At 45.5% G+C, this 24,104-nt stretch overlaps 1 protein-coding gene and 1 long non-coding RNA gene across 2 annotated transcripts in view; one reads left to right on the top strand and one right to left on the bottom strand.

Annotated features, from left to right (window-relative positions):
• Positions 1-23,187, bottom strand: part of SKOR2 (SKI family transcriptional corepressor 2) — a gene marked incomplete at both ends in the record, with an annotated part of 36,025 nt that extends 12,838 nt beyond the window's left edge. Inside the window, 3 exons of the mRNA XM_081319246.1 lie at positions 7,874-7,945; positions 10,443-10,503; positions 20,797-23,187. Of these exons, the coding sequence (XP_081175372.1) occupies positions 7,874-7,945; positions 10,443-10,503; positions 20,797-23,187 (2,524 nt within the window). The remainder of the gene's footprint in view (positions 1-7,873; positions 7,946-10,442; positions 10,504-20,796) is intronic.
• LOC308663138 overlaps positions 1-24,104 on the top strand; it is an 861,733-nt gene that overhangs the window by 699,533 nt on the left and 138,096 nt on the right. The window lies entirely within an intron of this gene.

Here is a 24,104-nt window from a genome sequence, read left to right as displayed (position 1 = left end):
GGAATTCTGGGAATTGAAGTCCACACACTGGAAGTTTTTAAGAAGGGACTGGACAGCCATTTGTCTGAAATGGTACAAAGGTCTTCTGCCTGAGCAGGGGGTTGGACTAGATGACCTCCAAGGTTGGTTTATTATTATTATTATTATTATTATTATTATTATTATTATTATTATTATTATTATTATTATTATTATTATTATTATTGTTGTTGTTGTTGTTGTTGTTGTTGTTGTTATTATTATTATTATTATTATCATCATCATCATCATCATCATCATCAAAAGGATTATAACGGTCAGTGTCTAACGGAACTTCAGATTAATACTTCCTGAACAGCTGATCTTTCCCAGGCTATCTGGCAAATCACAGCTCAGACTTAGAAAAACCTCAGAAATCCGAGGATAGTAAACCATTTCAAAAAATGCCTAGTTAGTATATATAGCCAGGATTGCCAGATAGAGACTACAAGGCCCCACATGACCACACGATGGCAGCAGAGGGCACCTTCAGAATCCCATTGCAGAGAATTTTTAATGCAGGACCCTGTGTGGTCCTAGTTCTCCAAGTTGCCCACTTCCAGTTTAGAAAGCTGAGGGCAAAGAAGTTAACAGAACAAAAGTCCCACGTTTCAATACTTGGATAAGGAAGATGCTAGAAGACAGTTTGAAACAAGTAACCACAACAGGCTGCCTTTGAAATCATTTGGAGCAAAAACTCCCAGTCTTCTAAACCAACATAGGTGATTCTCACAACCAGATAGATAGATAGATAGATAGATAGATAGATAGATAGATAGATAGATAGATAGATAGATAGATAGATAGATAGATAGATAGATAGATAGATAGATAGATAGATAGATAGATAGATAGATAGACAAACTTTATTGTCATTTTTTTCCTGCAGGTGCAACGGCACACATTAAAAATGAAATCTAGTTGCTTGCTCTCAAAGTGTACACATACATAACACACATATAAACATACTATATACGATATATGTATAGACCTACACCCTTACATATAAGTGACATATAAATATTAATCACTGTCCATCTTGAATACATAATGGAAGAAGGAAGATTCAGAGTTCACAAGGCTAATACTGCATGGAACGAAACTGTGACTGAATCTGGGTGTTCTGCTTCGGATACCACAGAGCCCCCTCCTCCCAGAAGGTAAGAAGGAAAACTGGTCATGGAGAGGATGACTTGTGTCCCAGATAAACTTACGGACCCTACTCAAGCAACGCTTATATGCCACGTCCTGGATGGAAGGGAGGGAACTGCCATTAATCTTTTCTGCCGTCCTCACCACTCTCTGCACCACCTTCCTGCTTAGTGACAATTTGAAGTTAAAACAGCACCAGAAAAAAGTGAGAGGAGGGATTCTTGGGGGAAAGCGAAAGTAACTTTGTATCTTCCTGAGACACTGCTTCAAGGTCACCTGGTTGGGAGAAGAAGGCAGCTGCATATCAACTGTTTGAAGTGTCTGTTCTGAAAACATCTTGCTTGAACCTGATTGGTCACGGGGGGGAGGGTTGGTCAGCAATGGGTGGCACTTAAGGGAGGGAAAAGTTGAACTTGGGGATTTGGGCCTGCGAGTCTCAGTTTTGGCTATGCATTAGTGCAATACATCTGACTCTGCACAAAATCATATCTTTCTCAATAAGTGGAGCCAAGGGCCCTTTCTGTGTAGAGATTTAAGCGCTGGCAGTTGGCTAATCCTAGGAGCTGCTGTTCCAACATGCTTAGAACACGCCAAACTGGAGAAGTTTGATTTTGGAGGTAATGGAAGTGGTCCAGGGTCTCCAAAGAAACCACAGAGCCTCGGGAGTGAGACGGAAGGCGAAATAGTTTGATAGCACTTTACTGGGGATACCTGAGAATCAAGGTGCTTCTGGAAATTCAGAAACTTAACAAGATGGGTGTAAAATAATTCTACCTCTGAGATGAATCTTCTGGGCAGGTCAAGGCTGTTTCCTAGTCCTTTGGCCAGCGAGACGAGTTGGGAAAAATCCATAGATACGTTATATTTTGCAGAAGAGGGTAAAGTAAGACATCACAGGTAGTCCTTGACTTAGCAACCTGCCTCCAGAAGCGGTGAATGCTCCAACACTGGAAGTCTTTAAGCAGAGAGTGGATAGGCATTTGTCCGAAATGGTATAGGGTTTCCTGCCTGAGTAGGGGGTTGGACTAGAAGACCTCCAAGGTCCCTTCCAACTTTTTATGATGATGATGATGATGATGATGATGATGATGATGATGATGCAGCCAACCAATGAAGTTGTGAAAGCTCCAACACTGGAAGTCTTTAAGAAGAGAGTGGACAGGCATTTGTCTGAAGTGGTATAGGGCACAGGTCTGCAACCCGCGGCTCCGGAGCCGCATGCGGCTCTTTCAGCCGTCTCCCGCGGCTCCCAGTCCTCTGCCATGTGCAGTCCCCCCCCCAAAAAAAGTGGGACTAAAAAAGTTCAACCAATCAATTCAAATATGCAGGGTAGGTGCATATCTCGCCTTGGCTCCACTCTTCAGTCAAACCCTGTTCTGCACATGCGCGCATGTACGCACATGCGCACACATTTTTTGCGGCTTCCAGTTTTTCCTTTTGTGAGGGAACCGGTTCCGAGTGGCTCTTTCACTGTTTCAGGTTGCTGACCCCTGGTATAGGGTTTCCTGCCTGAGCAGGGGGTTGGACTATATGACCTCCAAGGTCCCTTCCAAGTTTTTATTATTATTATTATTATTATTATTATTATTATTATTATTATTATTATTATTATTATTATTATTATTATTATTATTATTCACTAGAACTGAACCCAGAATTTATGTTGCTGAGAAATTTGTTGAGCTTTGCCCCATTTTGTGACTTTCTTGCCACAATTGTTAAGTCAATTGCTACAGTTGTTAAGCTAGTATCACAGTTGTTAAGTGAATCTGGCTTCCCCATTAATTTTGCTTCTCAAACTGTCACAAAAGGTAATAATCACAATCATAATAATAATAATAAGAAGAAGTTGGAAGGGACATTGGAGGTCATCTAGTCCAGCCCCTTGCTCAGGCAGGAAACCCTATACCATTTCATACAAATGGCTGTTCAGCCTCTTCTTAAAAACTTCCAGTGTTGGAGCATTCACAGTTTCCCGTGGCAGGTTGTTCCACTGATCACATGACCCCGGGACACTGCGACCATCATACGTACGAGCCAATTGCCAAGCGTCCAGATTTTGACCCTGTACTACGGGGATTCTACAACGGGTTTGTAAGTGTGAAAAATGGCCGTAAGCCGCTTTTTCCAGTCCCGTTGTAACTTCGAACCGACCTAGGATGATAATGGTTGAGAGTCAAGGACCGCTATATATCTCCTCCTATGTTGCCTTTGAACATTTCATTTATTATTACTTATTAAATTTATATGCTGTCCATCTCACAGCTGGAGGCCACTCTGAGCGGCTCTCCCCCCCGCGGCAAATTCACTTCGCTTTCGCCACTTCTAAGAGTTCACGTCACCATAATAAATGCAGTAATTGCACTTGCTACTAGACCCGTTTACAAGGTCACCGTTACTATCTTGTGAAACTGGGGGAGAGAAACCAGGTGAGTGGCAGAAAGCGCGTTCCGCCTCCAAAAGGCAAGTCTCCATCTCAGTCCTACGGCTGCACAAAAACACGAAACGGGATCTCTCTGGAGATGGACTGAACTGGACTGGTTTTCTTTCCTTGAGGAGGAAAAAAGAAAACATTTCGCTTCTCACCCAAGAAGCTTCATCAGGTTCGGGTTGCCTTTGGAACAGGAAAAAGCACCTCTGCACATAAAAACGGGATGGGGGTTAAACAAAGAGGGGTGGGGGGAAAAAGAGGGAGAGTATGTGACAAGGCAGTGAAAGCTGGACCATAAGAAAGGCTGAGCGCCAAAGGAGGCCTTTGAACTATGGTGTCGGAGAAGACTCCTGCGAGTCCCTTGGACTGCAAGGCGATCCAACCGGTCAGTCCTAGAGGAGATCAACCCTGACTGTTCTTTGGAAGGCCAGATCCTGAAGCTAAAACTCAAATACTCTGGCCACCTCATGAGAAGGAAGGACTCACTGGAGAAGAGCCTAATGCTGGGAAAGGTTGAGGGCGAGAGAAGAAGGGGACGACAGAGAAGGAGGTGGCTGGATGGAGTCACTGAAGCAGTGGGTGTGAGCTTGAATGGACTCCGGAGGATGGTGGAGGACAGGAAGGCCTGGAGGAACGTTGTCCATAGGGTCGCGATGGGTCAGACACGACTTCGCAACTAACAACAACATGTGACGAGGACTCCATAAGCTTTTGAAAACCTCCCTTGTGTCTCCTGAAGTAGCCCCTGGTCCTTAAAAGCTTACTACCATCTAAGTGGAATTAAAATCTTGCAGACTGTCAGATGTATTTCTGTATGACTTAATGTAGCGGGATCTCAGAGAAATAGGTCAGACAGACAGATGATAAATATCCGGGACAGTGTTTCTGATTTCGATAAAGGAGAATATTCATAGCTCGGGATTGATATGAGGGGGGGGGTGTCCTGGGGGCCCCTCTTGAGTTTGCTTGTTTTCTTGCAGATGTTTCATTACCTGAAGTAGGTAACCCCACCGATGATATTACCTAGTTTGGGTAAGGAAACGTTTGCAAGAAAAAAAGCAAGCTCAGAGCGAGCCCCAAGGACCCCTTGGTTTCTGATTTTGACCCACCCAGGCTTCAGTTTATCGTAACAGGCCACGCGAGAGATTAAGCAACACCTCCAATCACCTTAATAATTCCCTCCGTAATATTTTTGATAGTTAATATTTTTGTATCCTATGATTTATAATTGATCACTTTGTTGCTTGTATGTACACTGAGAGTTTGTGCACTGCAGACAAATTCTGTGTATGTCCAGTCACACTTGGCTAATAAAGAATATTCTATTCTATTCTATTCTATTCCATTCCATTCCATTCCATTCCATTCCATATTTTCTATTCTATTCTATTCTATTCTATTCCATTCCATTCCATTCCATTCCATTCCATTCCATTCCATTCCATTCCATATTTTCTATTCTATTCTATTCTATTCTATTCTATTCTATTCTATTCTATTCTATTCTATTCTATTCTATTCTATTCTATTATTTTATTCTATTCTATTCTATTCTATTCCATATTTTCTATTATTCTATTCTATTCTATTCTATTCTATTCTATTCTATTCTATTCTATTCTATTCTATTCTATTCTATTCTATTCTATTCTATTCTATTCTCCACTCGACTCCATATTTTCTATTCTATTCTATTCTATTCTATTCTATTCTATTCTATTCTATTCTATTCTATTCTATTCTATTCTATTCTATTCTCCACTCCACTCCATATTTTCTATTCTATTCTATTCTATTCTATTCTATTCTATTCTATTCTATTCTATTCTATTCTATTCTATTCTATTCTATTCTATTCTATTCTATTCTATTCTATTCTATTCTATTCTATTCTATTCTCCACTCCATATTTTCTATTCTATTCTATTCTATTCTGTTCTGTTCTGTTCTGTTCTGTTCTGTTCTGTTCTGTTCTGTTCCGTTCCGTTCCGTTCCGTTCCATTCCATATCTTATCCTATCCTATCCTATCCTATCCTATCCTATCCTATCCTATCCTATCCTATTCCATTCCATATTTTCTATTCTATTCTATTCTATTCTATTCTATTCTATTCTATTCTATTCTATTCTATTCTATTCTATTCTATTCTATTCTATTCTATTCTATTCTATTCTATTCTATTCTATTCTATTCTATTCTATTCTATTCTATTCTCCACTCCATATTTTCTATTCTATTCTATTCTATTCTATTCTGTTCTGTTCTGTTCTGTTCTGTTCTGTTCTGTTCCGTTCCGTTCCATTCCGTTCCATTCCATATCTTATCCTATCCTATCCTATCCTATCCTATCCTATCCTATCCTATCCTATCCTATCCTATCCTATCCTATCCTATTCCATTCCATATTTTCTATTCTATTCTATTCTATTCTATTCTATTCTATTCTATTCTATTCTATTCTATTCTATTCTATTCTATTCTATTCTATTCTATTCTATTCTATTCTATTCTATTCTATTCTATTCTATTCTATTCTATTCTCCACTCCATATTTTCTATTCTATTCTATTCTATTCTATTCTATTCTATTCTGTTCTGTTCTGTTCTGTTCTGTTCTGTTCTGTTCTGTTCCGTTCCGTTCCGTTCCGTTCCATTCCATATCTTATCCTATCCTATCCTATCCTATCCTATCCTATCCTATCCTATCCTATCCTATCCTATCCTATCCTATCCTATCCTATCCTATCCTATTCCATTCCATATTTTCTATTCTATTCTATTCTATTCTATTCTATTCTATTCTATTCTATTCTATTCTATTCTATTCTATTCTATTCTATTCTATTCTATTCTATTCTATTCTATTCTCCACTCCATATTTTCTATTCTATTCTATTCTATTCTGTTCTGTTCTGTTCTGTTCTGTTCTGTTCTGTTCTGTTCCGTTCCGTTCCGTTCCATTCCGTTCCGTTCCATTCCATATCTTATCCTATCCTATCCTATCCTATCCTATCCTATCCTATCTCCTACTCTCCCTCACCTCGTTCTAATGTCCATTTCTCTTCTGCTCATCCTTTCACTTTATTTAAATGGCTACCGTTTCCTCTTTCCCCTTCTTCTTTCAGACTTTTTTTTAAACTAAAAAAATCAGGAGAAATCTTTCCTATAATGCACTCCTTTGCCTGCCAAACCCACGTTTCTACAATCTGGAGGAAGGGTTTGTTTGTCGTTTTTTAATTCCGAGTTTGCAAATGTTTTCCTCCTCCTGGTTTTATGCACAAGATCTGAGACCCAATTTTCGTGACTGCTTTCCATTCTCTCTCTCTCTCTCCCTCTCTCCCTCTCCCTCTCTCTCTCTCTCTCTCTCTTGCTTTCTCTGTCTCATTTGACAGGCAAATTTGCAGACGTAGCCCGGGGATAACAACCTCGTTTGACAGTCAATTAACCGTGAATAGTCAAAGCCGAGACAGTTTGCATTACATAAATGGAAAATTACATTCCTTCCCCCCCCCCTTTTTTCCTGTCTCCCCTGAAACAAAACCCCCTCTTTCCCCGCAACCCTCCTCCGCGATACCCAACTTAGTATCAAAACTTCTAATCATGTTTTTTTCTCCCCCTCCCTCCCTCGCTCCCTCCCCTCCCCAAAACCCTTGGAGACATTTAGCAATCAGGAAAAGGTGGTTCCATTTAATTTGTATAATGTAATTTTTGTCAATGTATTATACATTTTGTGTAGAGATCATTATCACGGAGATAATATAAATGTTGCCTTAGAACGCATAAAACACCTTTAATGTCTCTCTGACAGATATTAAAAGCAATAAGCTGTGATCCTTTTTAATGGAAGGTTTCAAAGAGAACATTTCAATTATTGTCATTTTATGCTGTTTCTCTCCCGCCCCCGCCCCCTTCCCAGCCTGCTCCATTGTGTAACCTGATATATTTCCCCGAAATTTCTTGCTAAAATATGACCTGCAATTAATATTCTTACTGCTATTAACACAGTGTTACCCCCAGCTTATTTGTATTTTTCCCCTTAGTTATTCTATCTATTAAGGAGCATTCTATTTTTTTTTATTTTTTGGGAGGGGAGGGGGGAAATAAACCCTACAAAACCTTCAGTCATTTGATTAAGAATTTTCAAGACGAGGGTCTGTGCAAGCCAAGTAGGGAACAGACATTGTGGAAACCAGTAGGCTTACTTTGAAGTAAACACGCCTAGCGGAGTCCCGGGTTCGAATCCGACTCCCCTGCTCCTTTCGACACCCACCTGCTATATTTCTCCAAAAGTCTCCCGGATGTTCAGCCTCTGTGATGAAAAAACTGTGTTCCTTGTTCTTATCTAAACAGAAAGAAAATGCACAAAAAGGTAAATATTGCTCCAAACACAGAAATCTCCTTAAACTGGAAGAATAGATATGCAGAATGAGAAGAGTTGTTATACAGGTAAGTCAGGGTATAACCTTTCGTTTAGTGACCCTTCAAAGTTACAACGGCACTTCAAACAGTGACTTAAGACCATTTTTCACACTTACGACTGTTGCATCATCCCCCCCCCAGGGTCAAAATTCGGAGGCTTGGCAACGGACTCATCTTTATGACGGTCGCAGTGCCCCGGGTCGTGGGTTCCCCTTTTGCAAAGTCAAGAGGGCAACCAGATTTACTTAATAACTTTTAACCCCTGCAGTGTTCCATTTAACAATGGTGGCAACAAACGTCATAAAATGGGGCAAAACGCAACCTTAAATTTAATTCGGTTTTAGAATTAGATGTGTGTTGCCTAATCACATTTTAGGCACATCACTGGTTATTCATTCTATAGGCTTATAGAAAAATACAGAATGCTTTCACACCTAATGTGTACCTAGGACAATCTACAGATAGATTTTTTGAAATGAAACATGCATCAAACTATAAAGATGAAAGGGAAAATTGGAAATTGCAATAAAAATATAATATATAATTACCCAGATTTGCTTAGCAACAGAAATTTTGGGCTGTAAGTCACGGGCTACCTGTGTTATTACATTGCTGATGTCTTATTCTTCACATACTAACCATGTTCGTGTGACACCCTTACTCAGACCACTTAGAAATCTGGGGGTTATATTGGCACGGTAAGGATATAACAGGATTGTCCACCAGGGCGGGGTCAGAAAGGTCAAGATGGTGCCTGTGATGGCACAACCATGTTGCCTACAGAAGTTATGTGTGCTCCTTCACCAGAGGAGCATCCACAAAAAGCTGAGCTATGCTGGCTCAGGAATTCTGGGAGTTGAAGTCCATGAGTCATAAAAGAGCCAAGGTTGCCTACCCCTGGCCTAGGCCTAGGCCGCTTTATGACTGGTGGACTACAACTCCCAGAATTCCTGAGCCAGCCTGGCTCAGCTTGGAAACCTCTCCCTTTCCCCTCAGCATGGCTGGCTCAGGAATTCTGGGAGTTGAAGTCCACCAGTCATAAAAGAGCCAAGGTTGCCTACCCCTGGCCTAGGTTTAGGCCGCTTTATGACTTGTGGACTTCAACTCCCAGAATTCCTGAGCCAGCCACGCTGAGGGGAAGGGGAGAGGTTTCCAAACTGAGCCATGCTGGCTCAGGCATTCTGGGAGTTGAAGTCCATAAGTCATGAAGGGGCGATAGTTCCCCCATGCTGGCTCAGGAATTCTGGGAGTTGAAGTCCACCAGTCATGAAGGGGCCATAGTTCCCCCATGCTGGCTTAGGAATTCTGGGAGTTGAAGTCCACCAGTCATAAAGGGGCCATAGTTCCCCCATGCTGGCTCAGGAATTCTGGGAGTTGAAGTCCACCAGTCATGAAGGGGCCATAATTCCCCCATGCTGGCTCAGGAATTCTGGGAGTTGAAGTCCACCAGTCATGAAGGGGCCATAATTCCCCCATGCTGGCTCAGGAATTCTGGGAGTTGAAGTCCACCAGTCATAAAGGGGCCATAGTTCCCCCCTGCTGGCTCAGGAATTCTGGGAGCTGAAGTCCACGAGTCATGAAGGGGCCATAGGTTCCCCCATGCTGGCTCAGGACCTCTGGGAGTTGAAGTCCACCAGTCATGAAGGGGCCAAGGTTGCCTACCCCTGGTATAGGGTCTCCTGCTTAATCAGGGGGCCGGACTAGAAGACCTCCAAGGTTCCCTTCCACCCCTGCTTTTTCTGTATTTTGTACCTTGACTTTATTTGGCCCTGCCCTGCGGATAACCCTGCTGAGTCTGGCTAGGGTTAATCTTGGTTAGTGTCGTTAAGCATGTATGGTGAGAGGTGACCGACTTCGCACGGGCCACAGACGAAGGTCACTTGATCAGAATGGGGTTGCTATTGCACTGAACCCAGAAAATTATTCAGTGATGTGGTTAGGACATCCTATGAAGGCAACTATTACGAGGCTGGATTTCCCTTCCTCCAGCGCTCCTCCTCTCTCATTTTCCCATTAAATATAAATTAGAACAACTCTATTCGTCTATGAAAGAGAGAGAGAGAGAAGCTAGCTATCAATGGAGGGATGATCACGTTTCTCTAGCTGTAAGAAACACATGTCAAAAGACGGACGCGAGTAGAGAAATATATCTTTTTCCCCCCTAAGTGTCTTGATGTAATTATCCCTCGTCCCCATCCCACACACACACACACACACACACACACACCACGCATATACATATACACACGCACAAACACATGTGGTTTGAGGCTCAGAATCCTGACACTGAGGTCTTTCAGGAGCTACAGAGCAGGAGCAAAGGAGCCTGGGGTCTATTTTAAAGGAGGCAAGTCCATTTGGCTCCCTCCCAACTTCGGTCCAGGGTGGAAACACAATAGGAACGTGTTGCATTGCCTTGCCTGAGAAATTTTCTTCCTTGGAAGAAACGCTGACGGGGTGGGCTTCCTTGATTTTCGGAATCTGCCAGCATGGAAAGAAAGGAACAACAAGCAAAAAATTAGAAGGGGGGAAGGGGGGGGAAGGAAGGAAACAGTCTCCCACCCGCAATTCAGTTGTATGCAGAGGAAGGGAGAAGAACAGACCCATTCCAGCCTAAATCTCAGCTCAAGAATTGTGATTGCTTTAATTGGGAGATAGGGTCATTTCTTAGCATCAGCTCGAGTTACAGGTCAACATACACTCAAGTTAGAACAACTAACCAGTGGAACCACCTGCCTCCAGAAGCGGTGAATGCGCCAACACGGGAAGTTTGGAAGAAGAAACCGGACAGCCACTTGTCTGAATTGGGATAGAGTTTCCTGCCTGAGCAGGGGGTTGGACTAGATGACCTCCAAGGTCCCTTCCAACTTTATTATTGTTATTATTATTAAATCATAAAGGTGGATTATTATTATTATCATCATCATCATCATCTTGTGACCTAATTTACAAATCAATAGGTATGAAGGGTTTTGAGCTGAATATAAATCTCACTAAGGTCAGCGGGGACCTTTTTTTTTAACTGAAAAAGATCCACTTCACATATTTCCCCCCCCCCACTCAATGTACTACTAGGATTTAGATTGTAATGGGATGTGAGAATGACTTTGGGAAATGGTGTAGGAGGGGAAGATACAAGGATAATCAGATAAAAGACGGCACAGCCCACAGCCCCAGACTGTGGGGTTGTTACTTTAACTGGGTTTTAGATTTACTCTTGGGGCTTGAATTTAATTTGTTTTAATTGTTTTTAATTTTTTGTATTCATGGTTTTAACTGCCCTGTAAACCGCCCTGAGTCCTACGGGAATAGGGCGGTATACAAATCCAATAAAATAAAAATAAAAATAAATAAATACCGGTAAATAACAGGCAGAGAAAGAGAATCAGAAAAGATTCTGTCTAACTTATCAGTCTGTAAAGGAAAGGGCGGGAGATATGTACTTTCAGCCTTACAAGATCCTACTAGTGTAGCCTTACAACACAATAGAGTTAGTTCAAAAAAGATGTTGAGATTTTGGAAAAAGTTCAGAGAAGAGCAAGAAAGATGATCCAAGGCCTGGAGAGTAAAACATACGAAGAATGGCTGCGGGATTTGGGTCTGGCAGTCTAAAGAAAAAAAAGAAACACGAGGGACATGATAGCAGAATTCCAGTATCTGAGGGGCTGCCACAAAGAGGAGGGGGTCATGTTATTCTCCAAAGTAGTAGAGGGCAGGAAAAGAAGCAATGGATGGAAAGTAATCAAAGAGAGAAGCAACCTGGAATTAAGGAGAAACTTCCTGACATGGAGGACAATCAACCAGTGGAACAGCTTGCCACCAGAAATCGTGGGCGCTCCATCACTGGAGATTTTAAAGAAGAGTCTGGTCAGTCACTTGTCTGAAATGGTATAGGTTCTCCTGCTTGAGCGGGGGGCTGGACTAGAAGACCTCCAAGGTCCCTTCCAAATTCTATTCTATTCTATTCTATTCTATTCTATTCTATTCTATTCTATTCTATTCTATTCTATTCTATTCTATTCTATTCTATTCTATTCTATTCTATTCTATTCTATTCTATTCTATTCTTTTCTATTCTATTCACCTGGTCATGTTTCTGCCTGGTCTACCTGGTGATCCTTAAGGTGATCAAATGTGGGCTGCCAACCTCCAGATCACCACCAGAGGTCAGCAAAGAGATGGCCGTTGTTTGCCTTTGCTGGCACTGAGCGGTTGTGTGAATGTCTGCAGACCAGGTCTGATAAGCCTGCATAACTATTAGCTCCACTGAATGCAGAGATTGCTGAGAACGGTCGCTCAAAAGAGGTGAAGGCCATTGCGTTTTGGAAAACTGACCACATTGGCAGAAAACTGAGGTTCCTCAGATACTGCTCAAGTCCATCTTCTGCTGTTGCCAGAGTTGATGGAAGCGTATGATCTCCATTTGGAGAAAGCTGCAAATTCTCCTGGATCTGAGGGCAAATGAATTGCAGTAGAGTTTATACATCAAAACATCTGCTTTTCATGGTAACAGGGCACATACAGGTAATTTTTCTAGCAACCGTATGGAAATAGCCTGCCTTTCTTTCTTCCAAAACACAGGCGGTCCTTGTTTAACGGCTATAATCACGAAAGGCAACTCGGTTATTAAGCAGAGCATTCACTAAGTGAAACTGCCACCGCGCTTCGGATCTTCCTTCGGCTTTCCTTGGCTTTACAGACCTGTGGAAGCCGTAAAGGGAAGGATTGCTTGTGAAGTTACTTTTTCATCACCAAATAGTCACCAAGCTGGGACGAACTATACCTTTTCAAATTCTCCATCCTTGAGATGCCCTAGGGCAGGGGTAGGCAACCTCGGCTCTTTTATGACTCATGGACTTCAACTCCCAGAATTCCTGAGCCGGCTGGCTCAGGAATTCTGGGAGTTGAAGTCCATGAGTCATAAAAGAGCCGAGGTTGCCTACCCCTGCCCTAGGGTTTTCCCATCTAAGTCCAATCCATATCTCAGGCTGCTTAGCTTTTTATTAAAATCAGCCAAGCCGACACCTTCTGTCGATTATAAAGTCATTTTGGGTCATCTAGAGGTAGACATTTGTCTCCAGACTTAACTGGCAGAGACCTACCAAAATCAATTCACCAGGCACTAAGTTCAACAGTATTTGAGGGACTGTCACAAAGAAGAGGAGGGGGTCAAACTATTCTCCAAAGCGCCAGAGGGAAGGAGGAGAAACAATGGATGGAAACTGATCAAGGAGAGACGCAACCTGGAATTAAGGAGAAACTTCCTGACTGTGAGGACAATTAGCCAGTGGAACAGATTGCCAGCAGAAATCGTGGGTGCTCCATCACTGGAGGTTTTTAAGAAGAGACTAGAGTCTAGACAGTCACTTGTCTGAGATGGTAGAGGGTCTTCTGCTTGAGAAGGGGGCTGGACTAGTAGACCTCCAAGGTCCCTTCCAGATTCTATTCTATTCTATTCTATTCTATTCTATTCTATTCTATTCTATTCTATTCTATTCTATTCTATTCTATTCTATTCTATTCTATTCCATTCCATTCCATTCCATTCCATTCCATTCCATATTTTCTATTCTATTCTATTCTATTCTATTCTATTCTATTCTATTCTATTCTATTCTATTCTATTCTATTCTATTCTATTCTATTCTATTCTATTCTATTCTATTCTATTTTATTCCATTCCATTCCATTCCATTCCATTCCATTTCATTCCATATATTCTATTCTATTCTATTCTATTCTATTCTATTCTATTCTATTCTATTCTATTCTATTCTATTCTATTCTATTCTATTCCTATTCCTATTCCTATTCCTATTCCTATTCCTATTCCTTGTTCTGTTCTGTTCTATTCTCTATTCTCTATTCTCTATTCTCTATTCTATATTCTATTCTCTATTTTCTATTCTATTCTATTCTATTCTATTCTATTCTATTCTATTCCTATTCCTATTCCTATTCCTATTCTATTCTATTCTATTCTATTCTATTCTATTCTATTCTATTCTATTCTATTCTATTCTATTCTATTCTATTCTATTCTATTCTATTCTACTAAATGTACTTGCAGAACATAACCTGCCCCATTCAGAACCTCCATTGGTGCCCATCATATTCCGGTTCCACATCATTTGTTCCCCTAAGCCAGGGGTGTCCAAATTTGGCAACTTTAAAACCTGTGGACTTCAACTCCCAGAATTCTCACCCAGCATGTCTGGCTGGGGAATTCTGGGAGTTGAAGTCTACAGATCTTAAAGTTGACAAGCTTGGACACTTCAACCCTAGGCTGACTTGAATAAAAACAATGCAACCTCCCTCTAACATCCCATTTATTTTGCAGACATGACTCTGGGTGTCTTGCAAGTGTCCAGGCTTAGCACGACAGGCATGTTGCGAAGAGGCAAGTCTCTCACAGCAGCCATTTTGTGAATGTGCCCACTACATCTTATCCAAATGGCCAGTGCACCAGTTCAAAAGGTAGGGGGGGGGGCTTGTGTCCTTTAGCTAGAGCTTGTTGGGAAGATAAGTAGGGTTTATCTCTTGGGAGGTAAGCCAGTGTTAAGTCAATGCTTCTTGATCTTGGCTACTTTTAAGATGTGTGGACTTCATTTCCCAGAATTCCTCACTGACCAAAGTGGAAAAACACTGTTATGTGAACAATCAGATCCATAACTAAAAGACAGAGAACCCAGGTGTCCTCTCTGCATTTTAGCCTAGGGCTTTGATAGTTCTTCCCTTGGGCACTCTTCATTATTTTTTTTAGCATTATGGGAACTGTAGTCCAAAACCTGAGGAAGACACTAGTGGTACCCTCTGTGTGGTACCCCTGATGGAAAACCGGTGGCATTTTTCGTCGTCAAAGATCGACTGCAGAGAAACATCTCGAAAGGGCTTCGTTCAAAACTTGCCCACCTCACAACAGCGAAGAGCCAAAACGGGTCTTTTTTTTTTAGAACACAGAATAATAAGAGTTTGAAGGGACTTTGGAGATCTTCTAGTCCAGCCCCCTTAACTCAAGAAAGAGACCCTATGCCATTCTGGATAAATGGCTTCTTGAAAGACATCCCTCTGAATTCGGTGAACGGAAGATCCAGTTTTGCAGCCCAAATCTCTCCTTCAGGGATGGCTTGGTGGGGGGGGGGGAAGACATTCCCTAGCAAGGCGCCCCCCCCCCGTGAAAAAAAATCTCTTCGACTTCTGTTGTAGTACAAAAGTCATAAATTGGGCAGCCTGGTACTTGCTTTCCAAATGCAAGGTGGACGTTCCTCGGTTAACAGAGAAGAACTGGGCCAATCCTTGTCATTAATATTAACATTAACATCCACTTCTCAGAAGTGAAAAGCGGCAGAAACAAATCTAAATAAGGACTATAACAGGATATAAGATGAGGCAAGCAGAACGATTAGAGAGAAAAGAAATATTACATTGACGTGGCCGTTATTTCTAGGAATATCGGGGGGGGGGGAATCGTATACGTAACTGTTATTTATCAAAATAATAAGAACTGTATTCTCTCAAGGTAAAGCCAGCAAACACGCTGTTTACCAACTATTAAGTGATTTATGTTTTTTTTAAAAAAAATCGATAAAATATACGGAAGAAAAAAAGAAGTGAAAAGAAAGTCGCTCACACCTGGTACTTATAGGCCTTGTCATTAATATTAACATTAACAGCCCTCCTGCTTTTCCAGTACAGAGTGTTGCATCATGGGGCAGAGAGTCCCAAAGACCAATTTTTCAAGGGTGGCTCTTTTCCCCCCTGACTTAAATCTTCCATTTAGCATCCTTGGGAGACTTGAAATCTTAATATTTATTAAGATCAATATTTTTCTCCCTCATATTAAGAGGGAGAAAAAAAATGTGTTTCTCGACAATGCACGTGGATTGTAAAGGTTTGCGTGGCTTCTAAGCAATGGCTCTTTCCAAATCAAAATTGTTGTCTTTGTAGGGCAGCTGTTGCAGTGTGTTACCTCTCTTTCCTGCCCTCCTTGGGTCTGTTCTAGCACCCCAATGCCCTTTGCTGACCCTTTGTTATGTATTCAAGATGGACAGTGATTAATATTTGTATGTTACTTATATCTAAGGGTGTAGGTCGATGCATATGTTGTATATAGTATGTTTTAAATGTGTGTTGTGTATGTGTACACTTTGAGAGCAAGCAACTAAATTTCATTTTTAATGTGTGCCATTGTGCCCACAGGAAAAAATGACAATAAAGTTTATCTAATCTAATCTAATCTAATCTAATCTAATCTAATCTAATCTAATCTAATCTAATCTAATCTAACCTAATTAATTTTTGGTGGATCTTTATGACTGTAATGCAGGGATCCCCAAACTTGGCAACTTTAAGACTTGAGGACCAATTCCCAGAATTCCTCAGCCAGAATTGAAGTCCACAAGCCTTAAAGTTGCCAGGTTTGGAGACCCCCTGTTCTAATGCGATCAAATTCTTGTGGTTGTTAGTTCACAACAAGGAAGCTTGTAGGCCAGGAGTCTTCAAACCTGTCCCTTTTATGACAGAATTGCTCCGCCAGGCAAGCGTGGGAGTTGAACTCCACCAGTCGTAAAAGGGACAGGTTTGAAGACCCCTGTTGTAAGGCCTTCTCAAGGAGGTCTGCCCTGCAGATGAATTGTGATGGCAGACACACATATTTGAGGAGGTCTGGGACTTCATCCCTAACATAACTGAAGAGCATAACCGTTTTGATTTGTCTTCCACGTTGTGAAATTATAACCTTTACGATTATTAACCCTGCAAGCCTAAAACAGTACACCCTAGGACTAAAAATCAATTGCCAACTAAGAGAAAAGAATATATTTGCAGGAAAACTAGAACGCCCGTTTTTAGATTGTGCTGGCTTAGAGTGTCGCTCTGGTTTGATGCAATTTTTCAGCAGATGGCATTCCTACTTCTGGACTTTAGACTATCAGCAGAAAAGCAACTTTAATTTCCCTCCGTTCCCTCCAGGGATCATCTTAACTCTCTACGCTAGTCCAGGGAGAGTAAAACCGCACACTTCTAAATATGTTTATTTGCAACCCCTTGAATCTTTTGACTATAATCTGCGGACACCCGCACCTGGCTTGTGACCGGTCTCAAGAGGCGGCGCAGCGTTGCTGATTTTAGCTGTGTTTTTGGAGAGCCAAACAGGATTGAGGCAGATTAGGATAAACTATCAAGACCTCTCTGGAGTGACTGGGCAGTTAAATCCGGGACGAAAAAACGATAGTCAAACCACCTCTGTGTTCCTTATGGGGTCCTTGGCGCTCTCTGGCTTGTTTTCTTGCAAACATTTCGTTACCCAGTTAGGTCACGTCATCAGGGCTAGCGAATGTGGGGTTTGCTCGACCCTGGCAGAGAGAACTGCTGCGAGAGCAAGCTACTGCACAGAAAGAAGGATCAAACCCACATCCAGTAGCACCGATGACGCTGCCTAGTCAGGTAACGAAACATCTTCCAAGATGTAACCAAACTCTGCACCACGGACCCCACATGTCAACCCGGAGTTACAAATATTCTTCTTTCTGTGGCTTTCAAGAAAACAACGCCAATCTACCCCAGGAGTCAGGCTTCAATCCTAATCAGCTTTACCACCTAAATGCATTTTGGGCTGGGGGTGGGCTGGGATGGGCTGGGGGGCTAACGCTAAAACAGCTATGGGCTGTTTCAGGTTGGAAGGTCAGGGAAGTTAAAGCAAAAACCCTCAACCGGTATCCCACGTCAGTGGCCTTGTGGATCACATACATTTGGCTTGGATTTCTCTCCCAAATTTAGTCTTCCAGGTCTGACATGGGGGGGGGGGGAAAGGGGGAGCAGCTTTTCACTGACTGGGGAAAATATGACACGATTTGGAAAAGGAACATTTTGCCGGCGACGGAACTCGGCAAGGAAAAAGGACCTGCAACAATTTGTTTGAAGTTGGGACTGAAAAAAAGGAAAGTAAGGCTGTTTTTTTGGCCGCCGCAGCATTCCCTGTGGTCAGGTGATCAGAATTAGGAGGCTTGGCCACTGAGATGTGTTTGTGACGGTTGCCACATCCTGGGATCACGTGATCGCCATCGGCAACCTTCTGACAAGCACAATCTTAGTGGACGATCCCTTAAAGAGGAGCCAGCCGTGTGCTGCAGCTGCCAAAAAAGCCAACACAGTGCTAGGCTGCCTCAACAGAGGGATAGAATCAAGATCACGTGAAGGGTTAATACCACTTTACAAGGCCTTGGTAAGGCCACACTTGGAATACGGCATCCAGTTTTGGTCACCACGATGTGAAAAAGATGTTGAGACTCTAGAAAGAGTGCAGAGAAGAGCAACAAAGATGATCAGGGGAATTGGAGGCTAAAACATATAAGGAACGGTTGCTGGAATTGGGGGTGTCTAGTTTAAGGAAGAGAAGGACGAAGGGTGACATGACAGCAGTCTTCCAATATCTCAGGGGCTGCCCCAAAGAAGAGGGAGTCAAGCTATTCTCCAAAGCGCCTGAAGGCAGGACAAGAAGCAACGGATGGAAACTAGTCAAGGAGAGAAGCAACCTAGAACTAAGGAGAAACTTCCTGACAGTGAGAACAATTAACCAGTGCAACTACCTGCCACCAGAAGCTGTGAATGCTCCAACACTGGAAGTTTTTAAGAAGAGACTGGACAGCCATTTGTCGGAAATGGTATAGGGTTTCCTGCCTGAGAAGGGGGCTGGACTAGATGACCTCCAAGATCCCTTCCAACTTTATTATTATTAAATCAATGGGGGAAGCCTTATTCACTTAGCAAAATGTAACGGAATGGAATGGAATAAAATAGGATAGGATAGGATAAGGACTGGACAGGACAGAATAGAATAGAGCTGGAAGGGACCCTAGAGGTCTTCTAGTCCAGCCCCCCGCTCAAGCAGGAGAACCTACACCATCTCAGACAAGTGTCTGTCCAGTCTCTTCTTAAAAACCTCCAGTAGACTGCTTCTCCTGAAGGTGTGGTTTACACAATTGGCTTCCACAACAGCAAACTGACTGGGCTGAAGTTTAGCAGGTTGTGTACATTCATCCGTGTTTGGAAGCAAAGTAGCAGGCCGAGGCTGTAAGCAGGGGCTCCGTCTCAGATTGGGGAGGGCGGTGTGTGAGGATTTTCTAAAGTCACTCTCAGATTGTTGGGGGCAAGTAAGCTGACTTTGTAATAATGCCGCTTGTGGTGTGTGTGAAAGCCCTAATAAGCAGGCATATACATATAATGAAGGCTACTGCTAAGCTTGTAAGCCGCCCTGAGTCTTCGGAGAAGGGCGGGATATAAATGGAATTAAAATAAAATAAAATAAATAAATTTCCTCCCCCCCCCTACTCCCCACGAGAGACTAGCCAGTTAAAGGGGAGTTTGTACTTTTCTTTCTACTTGGAAAGCGCTCCTGGGCTTTGTGCTTGAGGTGGGGAAAAAAAAATGGGACGTCTGATTTGGGGTTCTGCAGATTAGATAGGCTTGTCGTTGTAGAAATGTCTAGTTTATATCATTATGTAAAAGTAAAAAGTTCGGGTTTGATGCTACTGCACCAAAAGGAGTGAAAAGTAACAATAACAATAACAGAGCTGGAAGGGACCTTGGAGGTCATCTAGTCCAACCCCCTGCTCAGGCAGGAAACCTTATACCATTTCGGTCAAATGGTTGTCCAGTGTCTTCTTAAAAACCTCCAATGACTTTGTAATAATGCCGCTTTGGGGGGGGGAGCCCGAAAGCCCTAATAAGCAGGCAGATACATAGAATGAAGGCTATTGCTAAGCACATTGATTTGTGCTTCTTAGATTGTAAGCCGCCCTGAGTCTTCAGAGAAGGGCGGGATATAAATGGGATTAAAAAAATAAAATAGAAATTGTGGAGGCAAAATTTATTCCACTGGTTAATTGTTCTCCCTGTCAGGAAGTTTCTCCTTAGTTCTAGATTGCTTCTCTCCTTGATGAGTCTCCGTCCGTTGCTTCTTGTCCTGCCTTTGGGCCCGTTGGAGAAGAGCTTGACCCCTTAACCCCTTTGTGGCAGCACCTTAGCACCTCTTAGTCCCTCATTCAAGGACCCCTCGTGTCTGAATTCTACCATGTAGTGAATACTGCCTGAATAGAATAGAATAACAGAGTTGGAAGGGACCTTGGAGGTCATCTAGTCCAACCCCTGTTCAGGCAGGAAACCCTATACCATTTCAGGCAAATGGCTGGCCAGTCTCTTCTTAAAAACTTCCAGTGATGGAGAACCCACAACTTCTGGTGGCAAGCAATTCCACTGGTTAATTGTTCTGACTGTCAGGAAGTTTCTCCTTATTTCCAGGTTGCTTCTCTCTTTGGTGAGTTTCCATCCGTTGCTTCTTCTCCTGCCTTCGGGCGCTTTGGAGAATAGCTTGACTGCCTCTTCTTTGGGGCAGCCCCTGAGATACTTGAAGACTGCTATCATGTCACCCCTCGTCCTTCTCTTCATTAAACTGGACAAACCCAATTCCAGCAACCGTGCCTTGTATGTTTTAGCCTCCAGCCCCCTGATCCTCTTCCTTGCTCTTCTCAATTCTTTCAATTCTTTCTTCCTTTCCCCCCCTCGCTCTACACTTTTTCTCTTCCCTTTTTTCCTCCCATTATTTTCTTTTACACACACACACACACACACACACACACACACAAATGCAGAAAAGCTGAGCAGGGAAATCCCAGATCCCAGCAATCCTCCCCCCACCAACCACCCCGTCCCCCATAGCAACCCTTGCAGGTTTCAGAGTGGGGGTGGTGGGGTGGGGGGGGGACGAGGGCTATTTACGTCTTTGTAGGGCGTCGTCGCGATCTCCTGGGCCGGGTGGAGGGTGGGGCTGGCCGGCGCTTTGGGGAGGCAGGGGGGCGCAGGCGGGGGCAGCGGCGGGGGCGGCAGCTGCTCCGGCTCCGGGGCGGCCGGGCCAGGAAAAGGCCCCGTCGAGGCAGCGCTGGAAGCGTTCGATCTCTCCCGGCAGCCCCCTTTGTCCGTCAGTCCCCGGCCTTGTTGGAAGGGGCCAGTCCCCCCGACGGGGTCCAGCGGCCCGGCCTCCCCTCCTCCTCCTTCTTCTTCCTCTTCTTCCTCCTCCTCCTGCCCCCTCCGCTCCTCCTCTTCCTCCTCCTCTTCCTCGCCCGGCTGCCGGTGACTCTCCACGTCCACCTCCGCCTCTTCCTCCTCCTCCTCCTCCTCTTCCTCCTCCTCGCTGCTGTCCTCGCTGGGCAAACTGCCGCTGGTCCCGCCGGGGGAGAGGAGCCGGGGGCCGGCCGGCGGGAGGGAGGGCTCCCGGTCGGCCGGCAGGAGCAGGAGCGGCGGCGGCGGCGGCGGCGGCGAGGCGGGCCGGCCCGGCGGCTGGTGGTGCTGGTGAAGCTTGGCCAGGCTCTCCGAGTCCTCCTTCCCGCCCACCGGACGGAAGGCGCTGGAGTGGTGGTAGGCAGAGCCCCCCTTGGGCCGCCCTTGGCCCTCCAGCAGGTGGGCGGCGGGCAGGGCGCCCTCGGAGCGGGGGGAGCCGCCCACCTCGCCCTCGCCGCCGCCGCCCTCGAAAGCGCGCGGCTCCCGGCTGCTGCCCCCTCCCGCAGCGGGAGGAGACCCCAGCCCGCCGGCGGCTCCCCCCTCGGCCCCGGGCTCGGCGCCCAGCTCCAGGAAAGCCTGGCGGAGCAGGCGGGAGCTCTCCCCGCCCAGCGCCGAACAGCCCGGCGGTTGCGGCGGCGGCGGCGGTTGCGGCGGCGGGGGCTGCAGGTAGGTGGGCAGGCCGGGAAGCCCCCCCGGCGCCCGGGGCGGCCAGAACATGCAGAAAGGCGGGTAGAAAGCGGCGGCGGCGGCCGCCGCGGCCGCGGCCGCGTCTTTGCGACTCCCCGGCCAGAAGAGACCGGAGAGACCGGCTCCGGCCGGCGGGACCCCCGTGGCCGCTTTGGAAACCCCCGGCCCGCCTTGAGCCCCGACGCCCAGCCCGTCGGCCTCCTCCTTCTTGTGGCAGAGGCCGAAGGCGGCGGCGGCCGGGAAGCCGTAGGGGTGCGGGAAGAGACCCCCGCAGCCGGGGAACTTGGGCAGGACGCCCCCGAAGGAGCCACCCTTGCTGGGCACCGGCATGACGGGGTAGCTCCGCGGGCCTTTGCCCTGCGCCATCGCCGCCGCGGCCGCGGCCGCCGCCGCCGCCACCGCTTCGTGCAGCTCGCTCTCGTCGTCGTAGCGCGGCCGCTTCTGGCTCAGCTCCGGCGGGGGCGGCGGCGGGGGCGGCGGGGGTCCCCCGGCCAGCAGGTGCGGGCCGAGCAGCCCCCCTCCGCCCGCGCCCCCCGCCAGCCCCACCGCGGCGGCGGCGGCGGCGGCCTTGACCGAGCCCAGCGCGTGGCAGGGCAGCGGCGGCGGCGGGGGCGGCGGCGGGGGTCCCGTCGGGTGGTGGCCGGAGGTCCCGGCGGAGCAAGGCAGGGCCCGCTTGCGGCTGCCGCCGTTGAACATGGCCTTGACGTCCTCCCAGGCGAAGACCAGCTCGTCGGGCGGGGCGCGCTCGCTCAGCTTGAGGTGGCGGCGCCAGGAGTTGAAGTTGGCGGCGTCGGGCTGCAGGTACTTGGCCTCGGGGGTGCGGTGGGAGTGGAAGATGAACTTGTTGGGCGAGAAGTAGAGGCTGCAGTAGCTGCACTTGATGCACTTGGCCCGCGAGCTGTTGTAACGGGCCGGGATGAAGCTGCCCCGGCAACCCCAGGCGCACTCGTGCGACACGTCGAAGGCGAAGTTATCGGGAAGTTTGGGCGGCCGGTTCTCGCCCAGGAAAGACTTGCAAAGCCGCTCGGCCTCCCGCTTGGTGATCATGCCGCAGCGGCGCGACGAGATGGGCATGGCCCCGGCCCGGCGCAGGATCTCCAGCTGGACGGGCGTGCACTGCACGCAGGTGATGCCCAGCGCCACCCGACGGTTGTGGATCTCGTTGTAGCTGAAGTTCTTGAGCAGCGTGTTGGAGATCTGGGCCAGGCACAGGCGCTCCTGCCCGTCGATCACCAGCGAGACGATGGGGACGCCGTAGAGGATGACCTGGCCCACCTGGTTGGGCTTCATGGCGCCGGGGGTCGCCTGGGGGGCCGAGGAGGCGCGGGAGGCGGCCGGCGGCTGGCTCAACGCTTCGGGCGGGAAAGCGCCGGACGGGGCGGCCAGGAGGAGGTCTGGGGGGGCCGGCAAAGGACTGCTGGCCATGGTCGAGGCCCCTCGGCGGGTTCCTGGCTGAGCGCTGGGGAGAGAAGAAGAAAGGGCCGCGTGAGGACTAGCACCCTTGAAAGGCTGAGTTCGTTTGTCAGCGACTCCCTAAACCTTCCTTTGCTGAGCGACAGCCCGATTATTTGCACCTTCGTTAGAATAGGAAAGAGCGGGAAGGGACCTTGGAGGTCTTCCAGTCCAGGAGTGGAATGGAATGGAATAGAATAGAATAGAATAGAATAGAATAGAATAGAATAGAATAGAATAGAATAGAATAGAATAGAATATGGAGTAAGAATAGAATAGAATAGAAATATAGAATAGCATAGAATAGAATAGAATAGAATAGAATAGAATAGAATAGAATAGAATAGAATAGAATAGAATAGAATAGAATAGAATAGAATAGAATAGAATAGAATAGAATAGAGTAGAGTAGAGTAGAGTAGAGTAGAGATAGAATAAATAGAATAGAATAGAATAGAATAGAACAATTAACCAGTGGAACTACCTGCCTCCAGAAGCGGTGAATGCTCCAACACTGGAAGTTTTTAAGAAGAGACTGGACAGCCATTTGTCTGAAAGGGTATAGGGTTTCCTGACTGAGCAGGGGGTTGGACTAGAAGACCTCTACAGTCCCTTCCATATTCTATTCTATTCTATTCTATTCTATTCTATTCTATTCTATTCTATTCTATTCTATTCTATTCTATTCTATTCTATTCTATTCCCCAATGGATTTACTCCTTGTATTATGTTGTACATCAGTACAGGCACACACTTACGGTAATTCATGTTACTGCTTCCAAAAGGTTGTCCTCAATTTACGGCCACAACTGGGAGCAAAATGGCTGTTTGGTGAAGTTGCAATCTCTTTTTGCCCAAAGCGAATCATTGCAGTTAAATGTGTCACACGT

This window comes from Vipera berus, assembly GCF_964194415.1.
Source record: "Vipera berus genome assembly, chromosome: 2".
Classification (NCBI taxonomy): domain Eukaryota; kingdom Metazoa; phylum Chordata; class Lepidosauria; order Squamata; family Viperidae; genus Vipera; species Vipera berus.
The sequence above is the reverse complement of the archived record's forward strand: the minus strand, read 5'-3'. Positions and strand labels throughout refer to the sequence as shown.